This window comes from Megascapheus bottae, chromosome 23 (assembly GCF_031878675.1).
Source record: "Megascapheus bottae isolate mThoBot1 chromosome 23, mThoBot2.hap1, whole genome shotgun sequence".
NCBI lineage: Eukaryota > Metazoa > Chordata > Mammalia > Rodentia > Geomyidae > Megascapheus > Megascapheus bottae.
The window spans coordinates 22,080,538-22,098,344 of NC_143531.1; the positions used below are offsets into that span (position 1 = coordinate 22,080,538).

The window sequence follows — 17,807 nt, forward strand, 5'->3', positions numbered from 1 at the left end:
TTCTCATTAGACAATGGGTGTTAGCACTGTGGGCTCACCAATGAGGACAAAGTCAGGAGGGCCAAGAAAAGGTGTTAATTGCACACTATTTTGAAGATAATCTGTTTCACTCCCTAAGTCCTTTCCAAAAATTTCCAAGTGCAGGATGCAGACTGGTTTTAATGAGTATACACAGTTTCACATAAAAATGCCCAAATCCTAGAGGATGTTTTCTTGACATAAGTAGGTTATATAATCTCCATTATCGTGTTAATTTTCTCAGCAAATTCTTTCCTGGTATTAAGTGTAAATGGAAAGTTCATTTTAAGGCAAGTTGACTTAAACCAAATGTTCCTTATAAATCTGCAGCATTTTGTAATCTTTAGCTCCACAGAATTTGAAGTTCTGTGTTGACTGGACAGACTTCAGTGTGGTGGAGCTTTATAGATTACTCTATTGAAAGAAGTCAGAAATGAACATGAAAGTTACGAATTTGCCTTGGTGATCATAGCCCATGTATTCTTAGATTCTTCACTGCCTTGCTTTCCATCATAGCCCATGTATTCTTAGATTCTTCACTGCCTTGCTTTCCATTGTTCCTCATGGTACAGTGCCCTGGCCTAGGGTCAGCCGGCTTCTGGTGGAAGAGGGCAATCAGGAGAGAAGTAGCGAGGAATTTTTCCTCCCTCCTCCTTCCACCAACATCTTGGGTGGCGGTTAGGTCTTAGCTCTGGCTGTGGTATTGGAGAGATAGCACCATCATGTCTCCATGTCTTTGGGCAGCCCCCACCAAGCCTTCCGTGTGCCAGTAATGAGCATTTCAGAAAGTTAAAACAGAGGTGACAGTATCGCCACGAGATTTTGAAGGAAGAGTCAGAAGAGCTTCGATTTATATAAGAAAATTGAGCAAAGGTTGGCAGGGGGTGGAGTGGTAAAATGCGGATGGATTGAATACACAAGAGTAGATTGTATGAAAATTGGCCCCCATCCTGGGCCATGAGTGGTTTTAGACAACAAATATCTCAAGAGTGTTTTTGGCTGGGTCACCCTGGTTATGGAAAATGGGCTTGAAAAGAACAGTGGAGATGCCGGAAAGTTCACTTAGTCCTGCAGGTTCACTGAGGAGAGAGAGAGTCCTATTTATCTCCACGTCCCTTATCTTATGTTTAGTGTCTTAGTACCTTATAGTATCGACATTTAAGAAACATTTTGGAATGAGGAGAGCCCGAGTTGAATTTTCCACTTGGGCATCTTATCCTCAGAACATGCTGACCTGGCCCTCCATCTGTCAGAAGCAGCTTGACTGTGATCATAATAAATTCTCTTTTCCTGGCATTCTTTTAACTGGCACTCTCTGTTTACTAGCTCCTCTGTGCAACTGTAGTGTGGCAATGATTGATGCTTATAATTCTGACCCTGAAGTACTTCAAGCCTCCTAAATCATCAAAAAAAAAATTAAAGTATATTTACCAGCGCTCTAATGTTTGTATGTTTTACTGCATTCATATTCTTTGGAAATGGATGGTTTATGAAGTGCTGGTGTACTTGTGTGTGTGTGCTTGGGCACAGTGAGAACTTCTGATCACCCACAACCCTGCAGGCTCCCTCCCAGTGCCATGCACAGGCAGGGTATTACGTGTGTTCAAAATTAAATAAAATGAAATTGAATTAGGAAAGGGAAGGGGGGAAAACAAGATGAGGGAAGGGGTGAGGGAGGGAAATGGGGGCAAAAACATGAGAAGGGGTATCAATGTGTGGGAAGTAATGCACCTTCTATCTGGTGAATATAACTATAACCCTTCTAGTAATTACAATTAAAAAATTAAATGACCTGGGTTCTCTTCGTGCTCGAAGGTTGGCCCCAAAGGGATAGACAGGGCCAAAATGAAAGGGAAAATGTAGGTTAGAAAAACAGTGGGTGGGAGCAAGCCAAATGAGTGCAGATGAGGGAAGTGAACATTATATAAATGAGCTGTCATGTGCCCGACCCAGGAAAGTGCAGCTCATGGTCTGTCTTCTGTGATCACAGTCACCAGCTTAGTCTCGCAAGACTCTCTCTCATCTCCATTCGTACTGCAGGACCAACTTGAGTGAGATGCCGAGCCCTCGGGAGGAACTGCATCAATAATTTGAGCATTCTGGGCCCAATTCACATCCTTTCTTGAAAACCATTATGACCACAGAGCTGACAACATGTAGGCTCAGACAAAGTAGAATAGAAAGGAAACCGAAAGGACTAGAAATAGTTAAATGGTTCCATTTGTAACCTGCATTCCTAAAACAAGGAATGTGACATTGACACTAGAGTAAGCATTGTTTTGGAGGCTATGTATTTCATTAAGTAGAGATGACTAATACATTTTCTCATAGTTTGGATCTTTTGTTGTCGGTGGTGGTAGTAGTGTGTGGGGGGGGTTGGGGGGTAGGGGGCAGGAGTGTGTGTGCGTACCAGTCCTGAGCATTGAACTCAGGGCCTGGGCACTGTCCCTTAGCTTTGCCACTCAACACGGGAGCTCTACCACTTTTGCCACAACTCCCCTCTAGCTTTGTGGTGGTTAATTGGAGATACGAGTTTCACAGACTTTCCTGCCTAGGTTGGTCTCAAACTACCATCCTCAGGTCTTAGCCTCCTAAGTAGCTAGAAGTACAGATGTGAGACACTGATACCTAACTCCATAGTTTGTTGTTAAGTCTGTGTGTTTCAATTAGATTACAGCACTCCAGCCCAGAGATCTAGTCCCTGTGCCCCAGGGATTCCCTTTGTCACCTGGGCAAGGACATAAAAGCACCTATAATCCTCAGAACCAGCTTCATCGTTTGCCATTTTAGGCAAGTCGCCTAGTCTCTGTGGCACGTAGTTTTCCTTTATCCAAAATGTTGGAATAGTATGAATTCCTTCTTTCTAGGGTGGCTGTGGGGTTGAGGTAAAATAGGAAATGTGAAAAATGTTTCACTGGAAAGCCTTATCTATAGAAGGAAAAGATGTAAGTAGTACTGTATATGTTAGATAGAAAACTAGATAGAAATGCTCATATGTCAAGTGCTTAATAACACACAATGGTACATTTTATCTGCAAGCCCTAGATCTTCACAAGTAAGAAGAAACTACTTATTGAGTCTTTAAGCAAGGGGAGGTGCTCCAGCTGTGTCTGTGCTGCAGGGTAGCTATTAAATCCCGTTTCAGAATGGGGAAACCAAAGCTCCTAGTGACTGAGCTAGCCAGAGCAACGCAGCCATATCCACCAGCCTCTGCGTCCCACCCATACCTCACCCCTTCCCACCCCGCAGCCACGGAGGGAGGCAGTTTGCTGAGCTGTGCACAGGACAACTCCTCTGGGGAACCTGTGTCTTAAGTGCATCCCTCAGGCTCCAAGTCTGTTTGCAGAGCTGGTGGAGCAGGGCTGCCCTCACAGAGAGCTGAGGAAGGGCCCAGCAGACTCCAGGGAGGATATTGGTGCAGGAAGCTTGTGTGCCTTGTGAGCAGAGCCCGTGTGTGTGTCCACAGGTTCTCAATAGGAGGTGCGTGGAAGCCGCAGTGATGACGGGCCTGGCACTGAACTGCCGAATCAACAAGAAGTCCTTGTTTGACAGGAAGCACTACTTCTACGCTGACCTCCCTGTAAGTGCATTTCGGCTGGGAGTTCTCAGCCCTGCCTCTGGAGGGGGAAGAGGACACAGAAGCAAGGGAGAGGGGATGAGAGTCTTTCATGTTCCAATCAGCACTCTGCCCATCGCTGCTGGAAGTTTTGTATAGCCCTGATGAAGGCAGGCGCCCCCTGATGTCTGCTAGATTGGATGCGATTTTCCTGATTGCCCGCTCTTTGCTTAGCCTCATGCTTCTGGTGGCTTGCTCCTAATTGAACAGAGACTAGGAAGAAGCTAGTGTTATCAGGCCTAGCACTGCCATGTTATTGGTGCTAATTGCCTATAGGACAGACTAACTTTGTGGCTAATGTCACCATCAGTGTCCACTCTCTTCAGTGAGCCTCTCTTGCAAGGCAGAGTTCCCACTAAGATGGCTATCTCCTTTGGACTGGTTTCTGCCATCTCCCAAGGAGCAAGTAAGTGGACAGTAGTAAGAGGAAAATGAACCCGAAGCCTGTGTGATCAACAGTAATTGACTAAGCAGTAAACTCAGTATTTACCTGCTTTTTGCTGGCCCGGTCCTTCCCCCGCTGAGTCTTGTTCTGTTTCCCAAGGCTGTGGTGGGATTAAATGCATGTAACGTACTGAGAGGAGTGTCCGAGCACTCAGCAAGTACTGCAGATGATCCCAGCCCGAGTCTCACATTGGCCTGCCTTCTCATTAGTGTGTGCTGATGATGTGTGCATCAGAAAGTAATTCTTCTTTTCCACTTAGGAGAAAGAGTCCTCACACCATCCATCAGTATTTCTATATTCTCTGAGTGTGAGCTTCGTAGCGTTTTCTTGCTACAGGAGTGAGGGAAGTTGAGTCAGGGAGAAGAGCTGGTCTGATTGCTTAGCCGAAAGAGCAGAACCAAAACAAGTTAAAACATACCATTGCCCTTGTTGAAAGTGATGGCAAAAATACTTAGGCAGCACGTCCTAAGAAAGGAGGCTCTGTCAGGAGACCTGTAATGAGATGCAGAGTTTAGGCTAATGAGCTAAATGAAAACAATAAATTCTTCTCGTAGGGGGCCTCTGACAGGGAGATTATTGTTATTCCCCAAAATGGCACTTGAGTAAGAAAGATGGGATTTGTGTGCTAATTGCATCCTTTGGGGGAAAGGAGAGAGGGGTGAAAAAAGGTAAGGGGGTGATGAGGAAAGCCTAGATTATGTCAGCCATGCATGAACTCAGTGTTTCCTTCTTACTGCTTCTTTTTTTTTTTCCTTTTGTTCAAGTAGGCCTGTCTGATGTGACATTAAAGGTGCAGTGCACTGGATCCCAGCTCTAATTGTGGACTAGTGACTCTGTACCCCCTATTTGTTTGGGTGCAGGCAGGCTACCAGATCACCCAGCAGAGGCTTCCAATTGCTACCAATGGAAACTTGACATATGGCGTCTATGTAGGGAAAAGGCAGAGTCAGCTGGCTTCCAAGATGGTGAGGATCAAGCAGATCCAGTTGGAACAAGACAGTGGCAAAAGTCTCCACGATGACCTGAGATCCCAGACGCTCATTGACTTAAACAGGGCCGGTAGGCTTGGCGTATTCCCTCTGCTTTTCACTCCGTCAGCTCTTAGGTTTTAGGCATTTCTTTTCCTTTCTAGACTTTTCCCAAACCAATTGAGAAAGCAGCAGAGGAGCCTGAGGGTCAAAGACCAACATACCTGGTAGAGCTAACAAGAAACCAGTTTAAACTGTGTTTACTGCTGGGTCTGTCACTTCTTCACCCCTAAATCAGGCAGCCTTCTGTTGTCAGTCACAAAGCTGGATATATATTGAAGCAGATATTTAAAAAGGTAAAATGGACCAAAGTTCATAATCACAGAGTGGGGTGAAAGAGAAACAATTTTGTGCCTGGAACCACATTGAGGATCCTTAATTAATGCAAGGTATTCCTAAGACTTCTGCCTCTTTTATCTGTTAATGACTCAGGAAGCTTGCTGGACTGACCCGCCTCTTTCTGATTAGGAGTTGGTCTTCTGGAAGTGGTCCTGGAGCCTGACCTGAGCTGTGGAGAAGAGGCTGCCATGGCTGTCCGGGAGCTGCAGTTGATCCTGCAAGCCCTGGGGACCAGCCAGGCGATCATGGCAGGTACATGCCAGTGTCCTCCTTCTGTACTTTTTCCTGGTTCTTTTCTGGTCCATATTCTGTATTGCGGTTGTTCACATTCTGTTTTCAACTTTTGCACCTCTGCTTTTTTTTTCTTTCTTTCAAAAACTTTCTAGACTAGCTAGGTGCAGTGGCTCATGCCTGTAACCTAGCAACTCAGAGGCTGAGATCTGAGGATCACAGTTCTGCACCAGCCCTGGCATAAATGTCCATGAGACTCTTATCTCCAATTAACCACCAGAAAACAGGAAGTGTGCATTAGTGGCTCAAGTGGTAGAGTGCTAGCCTTGAGCTGAAGAGCTTAGGAACAGCACTCAGATCCAGAGTTCAAGCCCTATGACCAACAAAAAAAATTAAAAAAAAAAAAACATTAAAAATATTTAAGACTATTTTCCATATCCCAAGCCAAAATAAACACACACAAATAACAGTACAGATACCTTGAGCCTAAGAAAATAAGCATAAGAGTCAGAAGATTAGATACCTTTGCCCAGCTTCTTTTTATCAAAACTGTAAGGATTGATGAAATGCATATAAATAGTTTAATTTTTCTCAGAAGTCTTTGTTCATCAAGACTAATTCTTAGAGCCAGGCATTGGTGGCTCACCCCAATAATCCTAGCTACTCAGGAGTCCTGAGAGCAGAAGAATGAGGTCCAGAGCCCCCAGACAAATCTGAGAGGCTCAGAATCACTAATTATCAGCAAAAAGCTGAAAGTAGAGTTATGCTCCTATACCTTTTGGATGTTTACCAGCCAGATGTAAAGATTATACACGTGGTTAAGCTCAGTGTATAGTGTGTTCTCTCTGTGGCTGGGGTTCCCCAGCTCATGCAGTGTAGTTGGAGAGGTCACATTTCTGATGGCAGTCACCTCCCTGGTGCCAGCACATAATGTGTTTGCATGTTATGGGTCTGCTGAATTCATAGTGCCACGTTTGTCACTCAGGGCTTCTTACAAGCAATACATTGTAACATCAGTCATGTCTGCACAGGATGAATCTGCAAGCAGAACTTTCTTATTTACCATCATCTTCTTTAAGCTGAACGTGGGAGAAACAGCCACGTGAGTTTGAGTGGCACAAAGGGTAGCAGACTGCAAGTGTCCCTTACAAGAAATAAAACTATATTAGAGTAGAAGAGTTCTCTATTTTCCATGTATCACTCATGTGGCTTTTTTTAAGCCACAGTACATAAATGAAATTTGGGCAGGCTAGATGATTATCCATAAATGTACTAAGCATTGATTCTCTTCTCAGTTTAGAACTTTTTTTTCTTTTCTTCAGAATTACTGAGAGTCCTATAAACCCTGTGGAATAATTAAAAAGCCTCCCCTTCACTAAGAAATAGTCCCATCTGAGGGGAATGGGTACCAAGACATGTGAAAGGGTATCAATGTACGTGAATTAATGCACCTTCTATCTGGCAAATACCATGTAACCCTTATACTAATTACAATAAAAAAATGCAAAAAAAAAAAAAAAAAGAAGGAATAGTCCCATCTGGGTCCTTGCCAAGAGTAAACCACAGTGGCAAGAACTCATGAGATAGTGACAACTGAAAGTGTTCATTAAATCTCTTTTGTAATGGTACTTTTTGTTTTTCTTAAACACAATTCTAGCAGCTTTGCTTAGAGCATAGCCGCTGAGTGGTTGTTTTCAAGTGTTGAGGATTCCATGGAGTCTGCAGGAATTTGGCTTATTGGCCTCTCATTAGCCTAAACATCTGTGCACATTCTTCTGTCCACCACCATAGACCACTGGTGTCAGGACTTGAGATGAGGGCTCCCCTGAAGAGGAGGCACTGAAGGCTGGTGGATATGGTGCTTTTAGAAGGGAGCATAAATGGTTCAGGAAAATCACTGAGTTTTTGCTAGTTGTGCTCATGAGCATAAATCAGTCTGCCCAAAGCCCGGGTCACTTCATCGTGGACAGTATGCCACGACTATGAAGATCCTCAAAGCAGTGTTTTAAACTGAATGTATTTCAGAGTAGACCTACTAAGCATCTGATGACAGTAGTATCTACCAGCTGGGATGGTTAGTAGGTGCCCCTTGATTCACTAAATGTTTTGTGAAAATTGACTTATCATCTCATTTAAACATCAGTACACTCCTGAGAGTGGAAGCATCTGGTTTGTTGTACAGGTAAGGAACCCAAGGTCAGGCAGGTCAGGTCATTTGCCCAAGGCTCACGAGAAGCTCCTGAGCTACTATTGAACCTGCAGATATAGCTCTAGGAGCCTTTTCTCTAAGCATTTTGTTATACAAGTCTTTAATGGCAGCCAGGACACTGTCATGACCATACATAGCTGATCAAAGAGATAAATAGTAGAGTGCGCCTTTGAGGACCTAGGCCTGGGTTGAAGTCTGGGCTTGTGATTCCTAGTAGAAGAAACTTAGGAAAATCATCAGAGATACCAGGTAGAGTTGAGACTCAGGGAGGAATGACTTCATGAGTGAAGATTTGGAATTCCTTCTTAGAAACAGAAGGTTTTACTAGGTAGTAGTGGTTCATGCTCATAATTCAAACTACTCAGCTGAGATCTGAGGGTTGTAGTTCAAAGCCACCTTGAGCAGGAATGTCTGTGAGACTCATATCTCCAATTAACCACCAAGTGGCTCAAGTGGTTTGAACATTAACCTTGAGCAAAAAAGCTTAGGGAGGGTGCCCAGGTCCTGACTCAAGTCCCAAGACTGGCAGGGTAGGAAGGAAGGAAGGAAGGAAGGAAGGAAGGAAGGAAGGAAGGAAGGAAGAAAGGTGGGAGGGAGGGAGGGAAGGAGAGGAGGGGAGGAGAGGAGAGGGAGGGAGGGAAGGAGGGAGGGAAGAGAAGTGCAAAATTAGAAATGCCACAGGGGTGTCTAAGTGGCTTTATCATTAAAGCCATATTATAGGGAATGGATATAATGATGTATATAAAATAGCACAGAGCCTGGCAGAAAGCCTACACTGGGTAGATGTGCTTCTATTAACAGTAATCAGCAGAACTGCTTTTATGGAATCACCACCCATCTGGATGAACAAGCTTTGTGAAATATGCTCTATAGAACTTGATCCATCTTGGCTGGCATGCCAACCCATCGGTAGAGCCTTCCATGGTCGAGGCCTTCCTCCTTCCATCCCCAGCACCACAAAACTATTTGTTTTTACTTTTTTTTTCCTGCAAAGTCTTATGTTTCCATATGAAGTGATTGAGAAACCAGAATAAGATAGCTGAACAGACCTTTCATACCAAAGTCCCAAGCCCCTGCTGTTTGCAGAAACAGTTTTCTAGCCCAGCGTTATATTTCTGCTGTGTGAATATGTTTTAGAAAAAAATGTACCTAACTGCACTCCATTGCTGTGCTCAGTGGTATAGTGTTTTAGTTTGTGGTGGCAAATCTCTGTTCTGGAGGTAGAGACTGAGCTCAGTAGCCTTCTCGCGGTGTGTGATTGGAGGCCCTCCCTCCGTGGGACAGAGTGCGTCGAAGTAAACCTTCCTGGTAAGGCTTTCATGCACTTGAGGCAATTTAACTTAATTTGTTTAAAAGATATTTTGTCTTCACTGGCTAGAGTGTCTTTTGTTAATGTTTGATGCTATATTTGAATCTAGGCTAGCAAACTCTCTTTCAACACTGCAGGATACTAAATGATTCCTCTCCGACATTTATATAGTATGGGCTTCTCTGGGAGAGACTCAAATTCATGCTTTTATTCTTCTTCCAAATTAGAATTCTAAATTGTGAGAGATCATTTTCATTTTTAAAAGCAAGTGAGTAATTCAGGGTTCCCTGAGTTTGGAGGAAAAAAAAAAAAGGAGTTGTCTCCCAAGTATTGAGACTTGATTGAGCAGTTTGGTGTATTCAGGGAGTTTTCTTTTGAGCTTAATGGACCTTTCAGATGATTCCAACTGGATATTAATCCTATTCAGCCAGGAGTTGAGAACCTATCAAAATCCAGCTGCAAAAAGAAAGAACTCTACCTCCTTATTCATTGCTCAGGAAAATGCCAACATATTGGCATTTGGTGTTCAACAAAGTGTATTAACCACCTCCATTGTGCCAGTGTCAGCTCTAGGTTCTGAAGAACACCTTATCCCTGCCACATGGAGCTTATCTTCGTGAGGGAGACAAATGGGTATATAAATAAAATGTAAAATAATTATGTTGGTAAATGCTTCAAAGAATTTGGGGTACAGTGACACGGGGTACTAGTCGAAGGGTAATGACCATGCTGTTCTAAGACTCTGGGCATGTGAGGAGTGTGTGGGGAGGTGACCTTTAGTTAAGACCAGAAGAATGCTTTGTGATTCCAGGCAACAGAACTGGAGGTCACCTTTCTGGAAAGCAGCCAAGGCTAAGGGTGGGATGTGAGAAAAAAGAGCTAACAATATGCTCCCAGGCAGTCAAGGTGACAAAAGACCCCCTCAGGGAAAGCAGAGGAGCTGTGACAGCAGAGAAAACCTGAAAGGTTAGATGGGGGCCAGATTTCTGGTTCAGAGCTGAAGTTTAGATTTCTGCCTAGGTGCCATGGGTGGGAAATGACTGGAAGGTTCTAAGTGAGACTATGAATGACATGGTCTGACTATGCTGTAGTAAAGATGGAAGGGACAATGGAGAGAGAACTTTGTAGTTCAAGATGGTTAAGACTAAGAAGGTTTGTAACAGGCCTGTGGGAAAGATCAGAGGTGAGGAGAAGAGGGATGCTTTCAAGGAAGTTGAGGAGTAGTGGTGTTGAAAAGGTGAGGATATACATGTTTGGGAAGGAATAAGCCAGGCCTGAGATTTGGAAACTGAAGTGCCTATGATACCTCGTATGGAGTTCAGAGGAGAGATCTAGGCTAAAGAGAGCAATCAAGTGGTCAAGAACACAAGAATGGGGTTTAAAACCGATTAGCTCTGCTGAGAGAGCATATGTAAAGAAGAAGCCTAAAGTTAGGCTAGGAAGGAGAGCACTAGCAAGGTCTGTAGAACTAGAGCGTCCCTGGAAGCAGGAGGAAAGCCCACGCAAGCAGAAAGCCACCGAAGCTGAGGTAGGAAGATGCTTCAGGAAGGAAAGGTCACACAGCATCTGCTGATGAGGTATCCAGTGAGGACAAAATGTATCATTGGTCTCCTGGATTGGCAGCTAGGAGGTTGCTGGAATCTTCTATAAGGGCATTTGCACTGAAACCTCGCTGAAGTGGGTCAAGGAGAAAATGGAAGGTGAGAAGGTAGAGGTCGTTTGTGCACAACTCAGGCTTGTTGGAGAGGCTTTGCTGAAAAGGAAGGCAGAGGAACAATAACCAGATGACGGATGTAGTGAAAATTGAGCTCAAGGGAATAGGTCTTTGGGATTTTGTTTGTCTTCTTAATGAGAAACGCTATTAAATATGTACATATTGGAGGGAGTGCTGAGAAAGAGATGGATGGCTGCTAGAGGGAGGGGATTACATGAAGAGCAATGTCCTTGAGCAGGCAAAGAGGGGACATAGTCCAGGCCCACCCTGGCATAAGATGAAGTGACTCGGAAGCAGGTGTAGTCTTGGCTCAGTTCTCGAGCATAGGTTGTGTATATTCTGGTAGTTATGAGCACCCACAACTGGAAGCTCACTAATTGGAGAGGGTTTGGGTAGAAGGCTATGGTAACACTTAAGGAGAACCTTAAAGGTGAGCAGAGTTAGATGGAGGAACAGCAGCAGCCATGAGGAGGATGTAATTGTGTAGGAGCAGAAGCTCTGCCCACTGGAGGAGAGCTCACCATTTGAGATAAGGTCTTTAGACCTGAGGCTCAAACTCCAGGAGTCCCTTCTGAAGTTGAGCCATCCCCCCACTTGTCAAGTAAAGAGACGTGGTGAAGGACAGGGAAGGAGATTCACTATCCAACAGCAGCACGTGAGTGAGTGCACCTTCAGCTGTCTTCAGGGAGACAGAATTGATGGCTAGTTGAGTCTTTGTCTCTGGGGGGACCTGGCAGATGGTCCTGGTAGCTTTTGTTGTTTTCTTCAAGCTGCTATGAAGATACAGTCTCTTCTGAGGGGCAGTTTGCCTTTGTCCCAAGATATTTATCAATGGTAAATCCTGTCTTTCTTGGAGCCCAATTCTCACTGCAGGAGAAAATAATAGGACACAGATGCAAAATAAAGCGGAGGGTGGTGGGGGCTGGATGGACTGGGAGCTAGTTGTCAGGCATTTAGTTAATTCACAGGCCCAACAAAAACATCTTTTCAGTTGCCTCTCCATGGAATGGATGGTGGGAAATGGTAGATTGCAGCCATGAAGTTAAGTAAAGGCTCTTGAATAGCAGGCGGAGGAGAGGAGAGGAGCCAGGGGCACTGTGTCACACTTGAGTAGGTTGTGGGAATGATAAAGGTGCACAGTACCAGGTTGAAAATCATCGTGGCCTTTTTTTTATTATTATTATTTTGTCCAGCTGGCCTCAAGCTGCAATCCTATACCCATCTCTCCCAGCAGCATGAGCCATTGCATCATCAGAATGCAGTGTCTGCCTTAATATTTATTTGTCTTGAGGTTTTTGCCTCTCTTTTTTTCTTCAAAAGCCTTTGGTCCTCTCCAGAAATCCCCTGCCTCTTTGGGGGCTTTGAGGTTCTATTCTGAGGTGATTTCATGGGTAGAGAAAGTCCTGTTGGGGTGGGGTCAGCCCATCAGTCCCCACAGACTCCTTACTTTGTAACACCAGGTTTTCTGCTATAGAGAATCCTTGCAGCACTTGGCAGGGATTCAGTGGACTTGTGTTTGTGGGAAGATCCATACAGAACCTTGAGGGAGGAGAAAGGAAAGAACCCAGGTTTTGGCCTGTGCCCTTGAGCTGTAAATGCTCAAGGACAGTCTTAGGAATCTATGGAATCACTGCTAGGAATCCACATTCCTTTAGAGAGCACTGCATGGCTTTCAGATCATCATTTTTGAAGCTTCCCTCCCAACCAAGCTCTGATATTTTAGAAAAACAAAACAAATACTTCAGAATAAAGCTGCAGAGTAAACTTCCTCTTCAGCACAAAATGTATATAGATCGTTTTAGCACATGTGGTTTATCCCAAACTTGTCTACTATGCAGGCAAGAGCACATGTGCATACATACACACACCCCAGGCTGAGGACACGGAGTGCTCAGGACCAAGTGTCAGTCATTAGTGGCTCAGATAATTTCTACAGAATTGTCTTGTCTTTTTTTTCTCCCTCCAGAGGGCCAGCTAAGAGTGGATGCCAACATATCCGTGCATCACCCTGGAGAGCCTCTGGGCATTCGGACTGAAGTAAAGAACCTTAATAGCATCCGGTTCTTGGCCAGAGCTATCGGTAAATGACGCGGTCATTTCTTCTGTTCCTCTTTGTATCAGTTACCCCTTGCTGTGTGACAAGCTTCCCCTAGATTTAGTTGATCACAGAGAAACCTGTGGACTAGGTAGTTCTTCCCCTCATCCTGCTTCCGCTCACGCCCATGGCAGTAGGTGATGGGGAGATGAGCGGAAACACAGTCTGAGACGACTTCACTCACTTGGATTCCAAACTCTAGAACTTGCAATGTCACATTCCACATAGCCTGGTGAAAGCATAGTCCATTTGTAGTACCTTCAGTTCAGAGCACACTCAGAAGAAGGGGAAATAGGCCACACCTCCTCCCGAGAGGATTCACACTTCATGAGAAGATCCACAAAGAATTGTGGCTGTGTTCTGCCATGTACCACATTGTTTACAAAGTCAAATTTGTTCATTAGATTGGCTGTGGTGTGACCCAATTGGTTGGTATGTTTTCCTGCCTTTCACTATTTTCAACAAATATGGTGCCATATATTCAGTCAAGGCTGGTCTTATTGGAGTGCATACTGTATCTCAACAGTGTTTGTAATTATGGTAACAGCTAAAAATACAACAGGTTAACAAGGTAAATACCTGAGCAGTCCCATAGGAAACTAGTGATTAATTGAGGGGAGGACAACTCTGAGGACTAAAAAGACTTCTTAAACCAAAGGCGTCTAGAGAGATGAGAGAGATGGAGAGAGAGAGAGAGAGAGAGAGAGAGAGAGAGAGAGAGAGAGAGAGAGAGAGAGATTAAAGTTCATCCCTTAAAGAATTCACCAAGAGCTAGACAATTGAATGTGCTGCCAAAATGGCACTGTAGCCAGAATGTTTAGTAAGATCCTGGGTCTTGTCAAGAAAAGTGTTAGAACCAGTACAGTACAGCACAGCTTATTCCAGTCTTGATTATCCTGAACCTGAAATAGCCAGCCAGCCTCCATGAAGACACTTACTTACTGCATATTTTCCGGAAGTAGGCCTTAAATATGATCCAGGGGATAGCTAGTAGTAGGGGATGGAGGTTCCCATGTGAAGGCCAACTAAAGAGAGTGACCTCTTTGGTCTCTAAAGGTGAACACAGTCCCTGTTTGGGATGCCATCCAGTGTGTGAGTCAGGGAAACACATGCATGTAACCCAAGTTTGTAAGAGCTTGGAGTGAGTGGAGGAAGTTCCATTCTGCCTTGGACGTGGTAGTATCCTGGGACCCATTAGACTAGGAGGCCGTGATGATGACCTAAAAAACAAACAAAAAAACAGATGTTGGTAAAGTTCATCTGTAATGAGCTGTGAAGGTGCTCCCAGAGGGTTTCTGCTCATCCCTAACCTTTTCATGTTCGAGTGCCCTTTGGCGCAGCAGTCAGTTCTGCTTGTGATCAGATTCCTAGCAGAACCAAAGCTTTGCCATCATGAGCTTCATTTTTCCTCCCCGCATTGAGCCTTTTAAGTATCCTCTCATGTCAGTCAGACAGAGCACTGGAGTTGAGGGGAGATGGACAAAAATGGGTGGGTTTGGGCCTTGCTTCTTGGCAGCTGAGATCAAAGGGTCTGAGTTGGAGTCTGGGAGGAAGGATGGCACCAGCTGTTGTTAGGAGAAGGGTATTGTCACCAGGTTCTGAGCCGTGATGGTTACCACAGCTGTTTGCCTTGTTGGGTGGTAAGGGAGCATAATGAAGCAATGGTTCTTTAATCTTTGGGGGTCACAAATTCCTTTGATCACAGAATGAAAATTCTGGGCCCTCTCTGAAAAATGCATGTGCACAGGCATATATGATTTTAGCAGAAGGGCAAGAGGGAAGGGGAAAGGTGCCAGGCCCTTTAGCAGGCATGTGCAGGTCCTAGGATGCAAGTCCCTCCTAGATAACAGTCTTAGATATGTGGATTTTAGATTTCCCTGCCGTTCCCAGTCCTACTTTTGCCAAGTTGTATAATCTGTACTGTTTTGCCTAATTTCTCTGAATGCGCTTTTCTTCCAGTAAATAAATAAATAAAGTGGGTAGAACTTCCTGTGGCCCTTTCTGACATGATGATTGCAAAGAGAGGGAAAAAATAGAGCATACCAGGCAAGGATCACTGTAAACCATCTTCTTGATTACTTTTTTTACTTTGAGATTGAAAAAGGTTTCTAATTATTGCCTGAATGGATGAAAGGTGTAATCAGACTATGCTAATTTATTGTGTTTGTTTGGGCTTTTTTTGTAGACTATGAAATTCAGAGGCAAATTAGTGAACTTGAGAATGGAGGTGAAATTCTGAATGAAACTCGTTCATTTGATTGCAAGCTGGGGTGAGTTTGTGTTTGTAGTTCCCTGTACTAGCAAAGCACCTCTTTTAGACCTCTTCAGACACTTAAAGTGCCTAGACTTGTAGAGAAATGCTTAGTCTTAGATCCTAGACTATCTGTTGCTTCCAGATCACCTGCTTTGTGGCAAGAATTTTTATTCCCTTAAATATTCTGTTTGACCTCTACCAGCTTCAACTACAGTAGAGGGGCTTACACTTTAATACTGAAAGTAGCTAAAGTTTGAGCTGCTGGATGCTAGAAACATTGGCTAGGGTATGGCTCAGTGCTGGAGTGCCTGTTAAGCAGGCATGAGTCCCTGGGTTCCATCTCCAGTATCACTCATGTAAAACAAAAACTGGAAAAATTGAAGCAATTTCCTAAGTTATCTTCCTAGACACTTTTTCCTCCCATTATTCTTTAAGTGTCTCTTATAAAAAACGGAAGGGCTTGAGTTTGCCTGTGTTTTTTACTGGTAGGAGAAACCCTATGTCAGTCAATTTTCCTTTACTGTTGCAAACACCTGAGATATTTAAATTTTAAGGATAAAAAAGATTTATTTATGTTTCACATTGTAAACGTTTTCATCCATGATTCATTATTGGCCCTGTGGCTTTGGGCCTGAAGTGGCACAACATGGATAAAGCACATGGCAGAGCAAAACCACCTCATGTCCAGTAAGTAAGAGACATGAGAAATTAAGGTCCTACAATCCACTTCAGTGACCTAAAGACCTCTCACTAAGCCCCACCTCTTGCAGTTACTACCACCTTCCAGGATGAGGGAGGTCCCAAGGAGACATACCTTTAATATATTTCTTTGGAAGGCACTCAGAGCTGAACCCCACCAACCCCTTTTCTATAGGCAGGCTAGCTGTTGCTAATGTTTGCTTGATGTTTTCTTCTTTAACTATTGTAGATGCACTGTGCCAATGAGAGATAAAGAAGGAAAACAGGACTACAGGTGATTACTCCTCATGTCAAACACCACTGTATATTTGGGGCTAAAGAGATATCTTGGCTGGGCACGGTGGCTCATGCCTTTAATCCTAGCTACTCAGGAGGCTGAGATCTGAGGATTGAGGTTCAAAGCCAGCCCAGGCACTAAAATCCGTGAGACTCATCTCCAATTAATCACCAGGAAACCGGAAGTGGCTCGAAGGGTAGAATGGTAGCCTTGAGCTGAAGAGCTCCGGGACAGTGCCCAGATCCAGAATTCAAGTCCCACAACCAGGAAAAATAAGTAAGATGTATCTCAGATCCATTTGAAAATCAACATAATGATCCTGAAGAACAGTTAGGAATATTTGTTGTAACCCAGATGGAAATTGTAAGAGTTCTTGTTTTCTCTGTGTACTAGAAGAAATAAGTCTTCTTATTTTGGTAGGTTAGTTTCTTGTTTAATGGGATCAAATGTTGGAAGACACTTGATTCCTGAATTCCATGCTAAGGTTGTTGTAGTTGAGCTGAAAGGATGTCAGCTCAATTTGGAGCATAGGGTATTTTTAGTCTTACATTAATCAGTAACATCTGCCACACACTGAAATTCCTTGAAAAGAAATGAAAAAAGAAATATATAAGTTAATGGAAGTGCCCTTTCAACCTTGGATGATATGTTGTCATTGACAAATTAAACAAGTTGGGAGCTAAGGGTGTTACTCAATGGTAAAGCCCTTGCTTAGCATGCATGAGACTCTGGGTTCAATTCCCATCATTGAGGGGGGATAAACTTGGACTTAACAAGAGGTCTACAAATAAATAGTAAGGATAGTCTTAAAAATGAGCCTTTCTTCCTGTCCCATAGTTTAACAGACTGCAAATATGGCAGTTGTAAGTTGTTGAGAGTAGCCCACCTCTCCTTTGTGAAGTGCAGAATAAGAAGGTGCAGCCTTTTGTCCAAGGATTCCTATCATGTATCTGTCAAAATCAAAGTTATATTAATTACTGTGATCTTCTAGGTTCAGACTGTTTTTTCCCAGGAGCCTCCTTTCTCTCTCAGGGCTGCTGTTCTCTATGGTATTGATGTTGCTTTCCTACTGAGTCAGGAGTTCGCCTTTCAACTCAGCAAATGGCTTCTACTCCAGCCTTCCAGTTGGGTTCTTCTTTCCTTCACAGAAGTCAGACTGATTCTTGGGAGAGATTTAGCACTGAGTTGATGAGCTATTTGCAGTTCTAGTGTATTAAAACTGGACACCATTTGTGTGTCATTGCCCTGATTTCCAGAGCCCCTTGACAGTTACAACAGAGAGAAAACAGTACTAGAATGGAAGAGAGAAGGAGGTATCTTTGTTTTCTACCGGATGTTGACAAAGCCTCCACATTGAAAGATAATGGGCTTTACTTTCAGAGCTGTTTCAGGCTTGTGGTGAAGTTGAGTAGAAGCACAGAGTTCTTGTCTGCTCACTTCCCTGCACCAACCCCTTGCACTAATAAGATGTGTTCCTTCAAGTGATATGTGGATAATTCGTATCTGATTGCTACCTGAATTCCATCGCTTATACTAGCCAGGGTTCACTTGGCACACTGATGGACATTCTCTG

General features: G+C 43.9%; 1 protein-coding gene across 1 annotated transcript in view; it reads left to right on the top strand.

Annotated features, from left to right (window-relative positions):
- Positions 1 to 17,807, top strand: part of Gatb (glutamyl-tRNA amidotransferase subunit B) — a 57,269-nt gene that overhangs the window by 19,249 nt on the left and 20,213 nt on the right. The window contains exons 3-8 of the mRNA XM_090356863.1: positions 3,485 to 3,598; positions 4,940 to 5,138; positions 5,576 to 5,698; positions 12,876 to 12,989; positions 15,190 to 15,274; positions 16,187 to 16,231. Coding sequence (XP_090212989.1) covers positions 3,485 to 3,598; positions 4,940 to 5,138; positions 5,576 to 5,698; positions 12,876 to 12,989; positions 15,190 to 15,274; positions 16,187 to 16,231 — 680 coding nt within the window. The remainder of the gene's footprint in view (positions 1 to 3,484; positions 3,599 to 4,939; positions 5,139 to 5,575; positions 5,699 to 12,875; positions 12,990 to 15,189; positions 15,275 to 16,186; positions 16,232 to 17,807) is intronic.